Source organism: Octodon degus, unplaced genomic scaffold, assembly GCF_000260255.1.
Source record: "Octodon degus isolate 3935 unplaced genomic scaffold, OctDeg1.0 scaffold00011, whole genome shotgun sequence".
In the NCBI taxonomy this organism is placed as follows: domain Eukaryota; kingdom Metazoa; phylum Chordata; class Mammalia; order Rodentia; family Octodontidae; genus Octodon; species Octodon degus.
In genome coordinates this window covers 12301205-12312558 of record NW_004524587.1, presented here as the reverse complement: position 1 = coordinate 12312558, position 11354 = coordinate 12301205, and the positions used below count along the sequence as shown (strand labels likewise).

The 11354-nt window shown below is 48.7% G+C and overlaps 1 protein-coding gene across 1 annotated transcript in view; it reads right to left on the bottom strand.

Annotated features, from left to right (window-relative positions):
* The window catches only part of Nqo1 (NAD(P)H quinone dehydrogenase 1), a 16849-nt gene extending 9367 nt beyond the window's left edge, over positions 1-7482 (bottom strand). Inside the window, exon 1 of the mRNA XM_023709318.1 lies at positions 7341-7482. Within this exon, the coding sequence (XP_023565086.1) occupies positions 7341-7347 (7 nt within the window). The 5' untranslated portion in view covers positions 7348-7482. The remainder of the gene's footprint in view (positions 1-7340) is intronic.
* Positions 7483-11354: the final 3872 nt, after the last annotated feature.

Genomic DNA, 11354 nt, shown 5'->3' with positions numbered 1-11354 from the left:
GGCATGTGGTGCTGGGGGATTGAATCGCGGTCCTTGTGCTTTGCTAAGCTTGTTCTAAATAGGTGCTTTAGACCACTGAGCCATCTCACCAGCCCTTGAGTTTGATTTCTCATACCAAAAAAAGAGTCATTCTGTATTCCAGGCTGTCCTCCAGCTCTTGGCGACCCTCCTGCCTCAGCCTCCCAAGTGCTAGGATTACAGGCATGTGCCACCATGTCCAGTGAGAATTATTTTTAAAGACTAGACTAAAACATGGTAGAAAAGCTTGACAGAAAAGCCTCATAATTTTTTTTTTGGGGGGGGTTGGCAGAAGAAACTATTAGCATAATCAAAAGCCAATCAGCAGGCCGGGGAGATGGCTCAGTGGAATAAACGCTTCCCTGGCAAGCACAAGGACCTGAGTTCAATCCCCGGTTCCACCAAAAAAAAAAAACAAAACCCAAAAGCCAATCAGCTGGAACAAGAAATTTGCGACTCTTACTAGAACGAATTAAAATCCCAGGGGCTGGTAAGATGGCTCAGTGGTCTAAAGCACCTACTTAGAACAAGCTAAGCTAAACAAAGCACAGGGACGGCGGTTCAATCCCCAGCACCACATGCCAGCCAGTCCCGCCCCCTGGTGGGCTGAGCTGGCCACACACACACACAAATATAAATAAATAAATAAAAATTTAAAAAAAATTAAAATCCCAAATGATTAGAAGACAAAGGATACTAGAGAAAACTGGATTGAGGATATGAACACACCATTCCACAGAGAGAAATGCAAGCAGCAATAAACAAATGAAAAGATTCCCGGGCTGCTATTAAGACAAATAACATCGGAAGCTGTATAGATTGTAAGAAACTGGCCTATTAGGGCTTGCCAAATAACTCAGCAGGTTAAAGCATCTGTTTAGGCAGATGCAGGGGCCAGGAGTTCAATCCCCAGGCTTGCTGTGCCGGTCCCACCCCAGGGCATGTTGAGATGGCAATTGAGACTAGAGGTGGTGGCATGGGCCTGTAATCCCAGCATTTGAGAGGCTGTAAACAGGAAGATCACTATGAGTCTTATCTATGCAGTGAGACCCTGTACCTCCTGTACACCTTGTCCTAAATACAAAAAAAGAAAAAAGAAAACTGGCCAATTAATGGTGCGAAAACAAAGTGCCTCAAGCTTTTGGGGAAGCAGGCTGTATCTTTTACTTATTTTATTTTGGTGGTACCAGGGATTGAACTCAGGACCCTGCACTTGCCAGGCAAGCGCTTATTCTACTGAGCTATCTCCCTGGCCCAGGCTGTAGCTTTTAAATGTTCAGACATGAGTCTTTGACTTAGATCACCAGCTTTGGCGATCTGTTCTACAGACTAAATATATCAGGGCACAAGTACCAGAATGCAAAACAGGAAGAGGAACAGCAAGAAAACAAAGTACACCCCTACAACTGCCCCTGAGAGGTGTGCCAGGATTTCCCGGCCCCACACAGATGGGTGGAGACCAAGGGCAGAGCCAGGAGACCCAGTATCCACGCCTTTCTGTTCTGCGTGGGTGACTGCAGCTCACCAAAGACTCAGGAGCCAGGAGCTGGGGGTCCCCTCCTACAAGGAAAACCCCTCGCAGGCTCTGCATTGGACCTTGGACGCCCCTAAGGTTCAGCAGATTAGGAGTTCGTGGCGATTTGAGCGCTGTGGAAGCGACGTCTCTGCTTTAAGTGGCCAGGGGAACACAGCCAACAAATTCTCACTCCCTTTCTTTTTACTGCATGGATTTAACACTTTTGGAAGTGGTGGGGACCACAAATTCACAATGGCTAATTTTGCATACTTCCCTAAGGGATAAATGGAGATTTGGGATTACACACTAAAACTGTAGGAAACACTTCCAGGTCCTCGTCTCAGTCCAAGAAGCCAATATTTGTAATCCCAAAGTTTCGTTATTGGAATCCCATCAAGTTGATTCCAATCTACCACTTTCAGTGTAACCCACGGTGAAAATAAGACACTAAATTATATTTTCAATCACTGGGGAGTTGAGGGGCTCTAAGTCCAGCCATGAAGATGGCTTTCCGGAACCAGGCATGCAACCCAGGGTGTCATCAGGTTTTATTCAGTGGAGGAGTGGCTGGAGGAGGAGTGACTGGGAATTGTGGGAAGTAGGTGACTAAGTGAGCTGAGCTAGGTAGGTGGCCTGCATTTACTGTCATATGCAGAGACAGTAATCTGCTTTATGCTACTGAGAGAGTATCTAATGTTTTGGAGGGTCTGGTGCTTAAGCTTTGATGTAGTCTTTCAAGCCCCAGGAAGTCACAGCCTCTATCTCAAGGCTTGATCCCAGCTCGCAGCGCGGAGCATTAGCTCTACCGGCCTATCTCAACCCGGCTCACATTAGAGAGCAGCAGGTATAGGTTACCAGGGAAACACACACACCACCTTCAAAGACTATCACCAGCACCCCAGCTAGAACAATACACATTGCTTAAGGCCAGTTGAAGGATAAACAGAAGTCCTAGCCAGCTCTGTACAGAACAATACGAGGAAATGGGGTCAGGCTCAGCCAAAATGGAGACAGTCACTCTTCTTTCAAAGAGAGCTGCTCAGGTGGTCCTCCACATAAAACCACTAAGATTAAAAAATACTCCACTGTGGGGGGTAGGGGAGAGAGCTTGGTGGAATAAGTAATTGCCTGCCTGGCAAGCGCAAAGTCCTGAGTTCAGTCCCTGGTACCACCCAAAAACAAAACAAGACAAAAACCCATAAAAAATACTCCAGAGTAAGATCATCCCCCAATGGGACCATCTCTAACCTCAGGCAGCCCAGGGTTATCAGCTGTCTGCCGACCTTGAAGCCCACCTATCACTGTACACACCCAATAAATAGTGGCTGGCTTGGGGTGTCTGTCTCAGCCCATCCCGAGGCACTGGCCTCCTAGCCCTGCCATGCCTTGCTAAATGTGCCTGTTCCCTTCATCCTTTGCCTGTGCCCCTCATACAGGCATTGGGGACCTTGATATGGGAGGAATACGGGCCTCTTGAACTCTGATCTGCATTTGTGTGTGTGTGTGTGTGTGTGTGATTTACATTACCAGCACTTACTAAACACTGCTCAGTCAATTTATCTTCTACTGACTATGGATATTAAGCATTTCCTGAATGAGAAAATAACAGGCACTTCCAGAAAATAATGGAGTCAGGATATCCACCACCTCCACCTCTAAGAGCTCATTTTCCAACATTTTATTTTTATTTATTTATTTTGTATTTAGTGAGGGTCTACAGGGTCTCACTACACAGATCGGACTTGTAGTGATCCTCCTGTTTTCAGCTTCCTAAGTGCTGGGATTACAGACACAGGCCACCACAGCAGGCCGGGAATCGAACCCCTGGTCCCTGCATCTGCTTAAACAGGTGCTTTGAATCCGCTGAACTATCTTGCTGGCCTTTCCAACATTTCAAAAAAAGGGAGCAGGCCGGTGAGATAGCTCAGGGGTCTAAAGCCCCTCCTTAGGCAAGCTTTGGTAGACACAGGAGACTGAGGTTCTATCCCCGCAGGACATGCAGCGCCAGCCGCGCCCTCAGGTGGGCTGAGTAGGCCACAAGAAAGCGGGTAGGTTGTGGCACACCCATAATCCCAGCTAGGAAGCTGAGGCAGGAGGACTGAAAGTTTGAGAGCAGCTAGGGTGCTAGAGATCGTGTCTCAATAAATAAAAATAGGGGTGGGGATGTAGCTAAGTGGTAGTGTCTCTGGGTTTGATCCCTTGTATTGTTTCTTTTTAAAAAAATGTATTTTTAAATGAACAGAACACTCAAGAGTAAACCAAGAGGTTTACTATTCAAAGGTAATTAATCCGCGTTACTAGTTTCTACATCTTATTATTAATGTCACGGGAGGAAGCTTTATTAGAAATCAAGGGGCAGCACGAGTGTGAGCGAGAGCGTGCCCGCCCACGCGCCAACAGTATGCGGACTTTTCGCTTCCATCGAAGAAAACCAGGGACCGCAGCGCACGGGGTCAGAGGACAGAGGAGAGGAGAAGCGAGTGCGGCCGGCCGCGGTGCGGGCGCGCCCGCCGGAAGGAAGCGAGCGGGCAGGGCCCCTGGGGGCGGCCGCCCCTCCAGCTCGGGGTCCCCCCCAGCTGCCCTGGCCGGCCGAGGCTTCCGGTGAGCGGGAAGAGGCCTCTGCTGGCTGCTCGCCTGGGGCGCTCCCGTCTGCCGTGGGAAGCGCCGCGGAGCTGGTGTCTGGGTCGCAAAGAGGGTGGCGGCGGCTGCGGGTCGGGCCGGGCCGTCGGGCTGGGGGACCAGGAGCCCGGGAGGAGGACAGACCGCCGTGCTGCGGACCCGGGCCTGGCCCAGGACGAGGGCGAGGGCCAGAGATTGGGTTTAGCGCCGGCTCACAGAAGGGGGGCCGACGCCCACGGCGCCCAGGACTCGCAGGTGCCCCCGGCCCCCTGCAGCCCTGACCGCCCCACCCTGCTTAGCTCTGCAGGGTGGCGGGCGCCTGATGATGAGGCTGCTGCCCAGCCCAGTACCTGAGGGGGCAGGGACCCAGCCAGGCACGATGCCAGCGCCCCGGGGTCGCGTGTCCCTTTGCGTCCTGGAGGGCCAAAGCTCTCGGGATCTTCTCGCTATTTTTTTAATGGATCAAACTGTGTTTTCTAGACTTTGAAGGCTCATGTCCCTTTCCTGCCACTTAAACAGCTAGCAACACAAGCTGAGACGTTACTGTCCTAGAACTGACCTAGGAGAGGCAGTGATACACTAAGACCTACCTCAGGGCACAATGGCATTAGGGTGATTGGAAGCAACAGAGAAGAAACTGCACTGGAGGAAAACTTGTTCAGCCCTGAGGTCTGAAGGGAATTTTGAAAGCCAGGTGGGGCTGTGGCAGGGCTAGCTGGGCTTCAACCCTGTTTCCACGTATAGAATGTACTTAACACAGCCCTGCGCTTCTGGTTTTGTGATAGTTCGGTGCTAGGGGTTGAACCCAGGGATCAACCACTGAATTGGACTGCCAAGCCCTACCACATCTGTTTTTGTTTGGTTGGTTTTATGAGACTGAGTCTCAGTGTGTGGCTCTGGCTGGCCACTAATGCATGGCAAGTCTCCTGCCTCAGCCTCTAGAGTGCTGACACTACAGCTGGCGGCCACATTACCCAGCTTCTATCTTTGTTAATGCATCCACTGGGTGTGCACTGTTAAATCACATTCCCAGACAAATTAAGCAGGGGCTTGCTTAAAATATGGTCCTGGTTCACCCTCACTTCTTTGTGAACTTGAAAGCCCTCCTTCCTTCCCTGGAACTACTTTTTTGTTTTTGCAATACTAAGTTTCTTTGTTTCAAATACAATACTTTGTTTCGAATCCAGGGCCTCACCTGCCCAAGTGCTGCACCACTATGCTACATCCCCAGCCCTTTATTTTTATCTTGAGGAGCTTGGTAAATTGTCCAGGCTGATTTTTGAACTTGTGATCTTCCTGCCTCAGTCTCCCTAGTAGCCAAGATCCCAGGCTTACAGCCCTGAGCCCCCCAGCCCCCCCCCCCATGTTAACGTCCTCACAAATGAATCCTCCCAGCCTCTCTGCCTTTGTTTTCCTGGGCACCTACCACCCCACCAAACCCTGTGCTCAGCGCTTGGAATTCATCAGCTGTTCCTAATGGATGGAAACCTTTGTCTGGAAGAAGCCTACATTCCCAGTGGTGGTGGCCAGAATTATCTGGGTGGTCCCAGGGGAGCTGACTCTTGTCCTCATCTATTGTCCCAGCATCCCTGCTTCCCTCTGCCTTCAAATCCTCAAACCTGGGCCAGGAAGACAGCTCAGCGGCATAAGCATCTGCCTCACAAACACAAAGTCATGAGTTCGATCCCGGGTACCACAAAAAAAAAAAAAAAAAAATCCTCAAGCTTATCAAAAACCTAGTCTCTTCTCACCTTCTGGGTTAAACTGTGCTCTACCAAGCTGCAGATCATCTGTGCCCAACACAGTGGAGCTTAATAACAAAGTGGCAGAGAAAGGGATTGTGGCACACCATTTTATGGAGCAGGTCATTGACAGTAAGATTTTTTCCTTAAAAAAAAAAAAAAGATTTATCACCAACCAACATGATCTTTTTGGCAGGAAGAAGCAGTAGTCAAGGAAAAACTAGAAATACAAAGTCAAGCCCTCTGGCCAGTTGTATACATTCTTTTGTCTGCTCATTCCATCCTCTAAATCTGTGAACCAGCCGCATCTCTTAATTGCAAACAAGTGCCTTCCCTGGACGCTTCAGTGAACCTGAAGAATTAGTTATTAGTCGGGTACAGCTGAACCTGGTTCTCCAAGACCCAGATCTTCCCATTGTCCCTCAGTACCACCCTCCTTTTTGGGTCTGTTAAACATAAATGCGGGGGGGGGTGATGGTACAAGCTCATAATCTCTGTACCCTGGGAGGCTGAGGCAAGAGGGTCAAAAGCTTAAGCCCAGCCTTGCAGCGCTGTGCAGCTTCAGGCACCCCTGTGGCCCTCCCAGCATCTCGCATGGGGTTTCCAGGCAGGAGCTCTGTCTTTCTGGTGCACCCTGACAGCTACAGATCTGCCTGTCAGGTGCAAGAGGCAGCCTCCTTCCTCACTTGTTAGCAAGGTGGGATTCTAGAGGTGCATGCCTTCTGCCTTTTCTGAGGCAACATGGGTTAGATAGAGGGAAGGAAGGCACGAAAGTGGAGCCTGCCTGGTTGAACTAAGTAAGGGTTTCTAAATCCTAGCGCTGGCCAATCTCAGAGCAAAGCTCCCTGGAAAGGCTCTCAGCCCTTGGCAGTGCTGGCTGCCCCCAGATTCCCGGTGGGCAGGGGACCTCTCGAGCCCCTGGTGTCACAGAAATAGACCAATACCAGATGGGGTTTGCCAAACCTCTAAGGGTCACAAGTCTGGGGCCAGCTACTTGGAATTGGGCTTGCTATCTCTCCCTCTAAACAGTGGGTTCCAGCTCCAGTCCCCACAATAGTCAGATCTTCGCATTTTCCTTCAGGGGCTGGAAATGCACACTTTCTAAGCAAAACCATCTGTATTTTAAGTGTTAGCGGCTCACCCTGAAATGTTTTAAATACTAGAGGGCCAAAGGAGCTACAGACCATAGGTCACGTTTGGTCCTTGACGGTCCGTTTCCAACCTGGCTTGGAAGGGAATTTTGCTTCCCTGAGTGAGTATTCCCCTAAATGTGCCCGGTTTTTTTTTTTTTTTTTTTGGGGGGGGGGGGCTGGTCAAGAATCATTCCGGGAACCTCCTCAGCTTTTCAGTTTTGGACCAAGAAACAAAGGCTATGCCCTTGCGTTCTCCTCCAAACCAGCGAAGCTGGAGCTCAGAGACGGGAAGCCTCTGCGTGCAACACTCACCCGCCATGCCTTCTACAGAGAGCCACCCGTGGTGCAGCCTCCCGGACGCTGATTGGCTGGGCCTCTCGTCGCACGGGTGACCCTGCGGGCTGGGAAGTAGCCGTGCTGCCCAGGCTCCAGTCGGAAGGCGTGGGAGCAGGGAGCTGAGCTCCGTGCTTTATATCCCGCCCGGCAGCCCGGCCCACTGCAGCCCGCCGAGCCCGGAGAGTGGGTGGGGCGAGGCGTGCTCGCCCTGGGCACTTTGGGCACCAGGCTGCAAAGCTGAGTAACCGGAAAGGGAGGTGAGGTACGCAGTAGACACCCCTGGGTGTGCGAGTACAGAAGAGTCCTTTGGGGGTTGAAGAGTGAGCAAGGCCTCTAAGATCTGAATGAGGGTGGGCTCAGGTCTGTTTGCTCTGTCCTAGGACCCCTGGGGACACGAGGGGATGCTTCAGCAGGAGGCCTGGCCTCTCCCAGCCCAGGGGAATAGCCTTTGCGCAGAAAGGGGCCCATAAAGAAAGGGAGTGTGGCTGACCTAGGGTCAGAGTCTGCTGAGTCATTGGAACTCCCGCAGAAAGACTGCTCCGTGGCAGTGAATTGCTTTCTCCTTTTTCGAGGTTCAGATTCAGCTCTTGGGGGGCCCAGGCGGCTCTGGCTTGTGTGAACACCCGGTAATCCGCGGAGCTGAGGATTGAACGCAGGCCCTTGCACTTGCCAGGGAAGTGCTTATTCTACTGAGCCATCTCTCCAGCCCTTCCTTCCAGGGACTTTTATAGAGGAAAATCATGTAGTGAGGCGGGTCTAAGGTAGTGGAGGGCATGGAAACTCGCTTAGGTGGGCATGAGGTGGGACAAAACTATGGTCAACCATTGAGGTTACAAAACACTATTGCTCAGGTAAAATTAATTAAATCCAGTACCAAACAAGGGAGTGAGTCATGTAGTAAGGGGACATGAACATGGGACAGAGTCCCTTTCCTTTTGGGGATTGGGTTAGTGACTCTTTAGGGCTCTTTTAAGGTGATTGATACTTGTTTGGAATGTCAATCACTGATGCCCATCCCCAGGGAAGTATGTGGCTGCATTTGTTTGCGTTTGTCTTGGGGTGTGGCCCAAAGCTGGAGTGTGTTTTTTTCCAAAGTTGCAAAGTCACTCTGTCTTTCATATTGTTGCCTTGAGGGCCTGGCCCTGTCTGACTGCCTATAATATTGCTATCTAATTCAGCTGCCAACACCACTCCTTTCTCAGAAGTAACCTGGACTTCTGTGAGGGAACCCTCTTGTTGTTGACCAGCACTCAGAGATACTCTCCAGAGGTTCTATCTAAAAGGCCCCCAGAGTGGCCGGGAAAATGGCTCAGTGGAATAGGCAAAAAAACAAAACTAAACAAAACAAAAAACGGCCCTCAATAGACACCAGGCATTTTTATCTTGGGTAGGCAGAATAGCTTTAAATCTGGAGGAGACCAAGCCAAAGAAACAACTAAACAAGTATGGGCCAAATAATAAAATAAGCAGGAGGGCCAGCCAGATAGCTCAGCAGACTAAAGAACATGCTTAGGCAGAAGGTTTGATCCCCGGTGCCCCATGCAGGCCCTGCCCCCAGGGGCACTGAGACAGCAATTGAGACTGGACGTGGTGGTGCGTGCCTGTAATCCCAGGGCTTGGGAGGCTGAAAACAGGATCGCTATGAGTCCAGTGTACATAGTGAGACCCTAAACATTCTGTAGACCCTGTACTAAATACATAAAAAAGATCAGCAATTATGAATACAGTCAAAAATGATTTTCACCAAGTAGACAGTAATGACTTCCCATAAAAATGATAAAGATAGGGTCCAGGGGACCTCAGCATTTTATATGCCATTGATTTGATATCTAATATTTTGAACAGCTATTGAGACATTAGTAGAAGGATCTGAAATGTAATAACCTTTTAAAGTTTGTAATTATAAAAAGACTAGTAACTTTTTGTAGGTCCATTAGTAGAGATCTCTTTTTTTTTATTTATTTATTGTGTGTGTGTGTGGCCAGCTCAGCCCACCAGGGGGCGCAGCTGGCTGGCATGTGGTGCTGGGGATTGAACCGCGGTCCCTATGCTTTGCTTAGCTTAGCTTGTTCTAAGGAGGTGCTTTAGACCACTGAGCCATCTCACCAGCCCCAGTAGAGAGGTTTAATACCTTTCTTTTCCATCGTCATTGGGGATTGTCTCAGATAAACTGGCCAACTCTATCTTTTTTTTTTTTTTGGCGGAACCGGGGATTGAACTCAGGCCCCTGCGCTTGCAAGGCAAGCGCTTATTCTATTGAGCCATCTGTCTGGCTCCCATAACTATTTTTACTGGGGGCACATGAATTGCCAGACCCAAGGAAAACACTGAGTACTCTCTGGTTTGCAAGGACGGCCACTGGCCGGGTATCTACTGACAAATCTGCGTGAGTATCTATTAAAAGTTTAGCAGGCTTTCTCCTGATATTGGCAGTTAACATGGGTTCCTTCAGGCTGAGAAGGGAGGACCCATGACCACCTCACTCTGAAACTTCCTCTGACTCCATCATGAGCACTTTCTTTTTTCTCTCTCTAGCAGCTGTGGACATGTCCCTTCCGTCTGTCCGGATCCAGGGAAGCATAACTTTCTCCCCTTTCCCAACTGGCCTTTGTTCCTGTAGGCTGCTAGTATCACTATTCTCATTTTCTGTCTATAATTCCGTTCTCTATTCTTTGAGACCAGTTCATTCCTGCAAACCCTTCTAACTTCTGCAGCTCGTGTCAGATACCTGGGGCCCACTGAGCAAGGTACAACTTCTTGGTGTTAAGGCCTCCTGCAGGCAGCCCTGCCCAAGGAAGGTGAGGGCAACTTCCCCTGTAGTGCACTTCCTGACCTAGGATCTTGGAGGGCAGTCAGCCCTTCCCGAGGAGTGTGAAGAGAGCATCCCTCCTAGGGAGGAAAGGAGGCAGGAAACACTGGCGAGGGCTCAGCTCACCTGGGCTATATGAAGTAGATATAGTTAGTTAAGGCCTTAATATGTCTCTAAAGACAAAATCTAGTGGATCCCAGTAAAAGGAATCTAAGAGTAATCAAGCGTATTCTCTATAGGTTTTACCTGTATGATTACCTGGGTTTTGGTTTCTTCTAGGAAACAACAAATTTTCTGAGAAATTAGAACATGTATAATTGAAGCATGAGTATTTGAGCTAACAGGTAAATTTGGAAATATTTCAGGCGTAGCAGTTATAACTCACCAGCTCTTAGACCGCTTTATTCATGGAGTCGACAGTTTGCTAGAAGTCCCTCGAGCTTTAGTTAAGTTATAATTATCTCCAAATTTTGAGGACATATGAAAACCAGATTAATACCTTATTTTTACCGTCAGTGCCTTTAATCTAAGTACAGCCCGGCATATTTTCCTATTTACGCCTTGTGAGAAAATAGTGACATCAGCAAGTTATTTTACTTGTATGTTTTTGAACTCAAGTTATCTGTAGTAAGAGATTAGGGAAATATTTTGCCTTTTAATTGAAAAACAGGGGCTGGGGAGATGGCTCAGTAGAATAAGCACAAGGGCCTGAGTTCAATCCCCAGTTCCGAAAAAAAAAAAAAAAAAAAAAAGCAGTTACTTTTGAAAAATATAATCTGAAAGATCACCTGTATTTACTATCGCATAAAATACCTGAGTTATATCAGAAATTAACCAGGTGAACCTGCGCACTCATGAAATACACAGCATTGAGATTAAACCAATGTCCCATTCAGTGTTTTAGATTTGACGCCCTTTGTAAACAAGGAGCACTGCCAAGGGAGTTCTCCTTTTAACACTATGGCTCTGAGTTTTATGTTCTAAAGACAAGGCCTGGCTCTATCTATAGGCCCAAAGCTCTTTGACACAGTTCAGCCAGTGTTTCTAGACCTTTTTTCTACACTGACAAGATTTTATCTGTCCTTGGGCATCTGTTTTAATTTGTGAAATACCTTTTAAGTCCTTGTACATAAACAACTATATATCTTTTTTTTTTTTTTTTTTTTTTGGTACCAGGAATC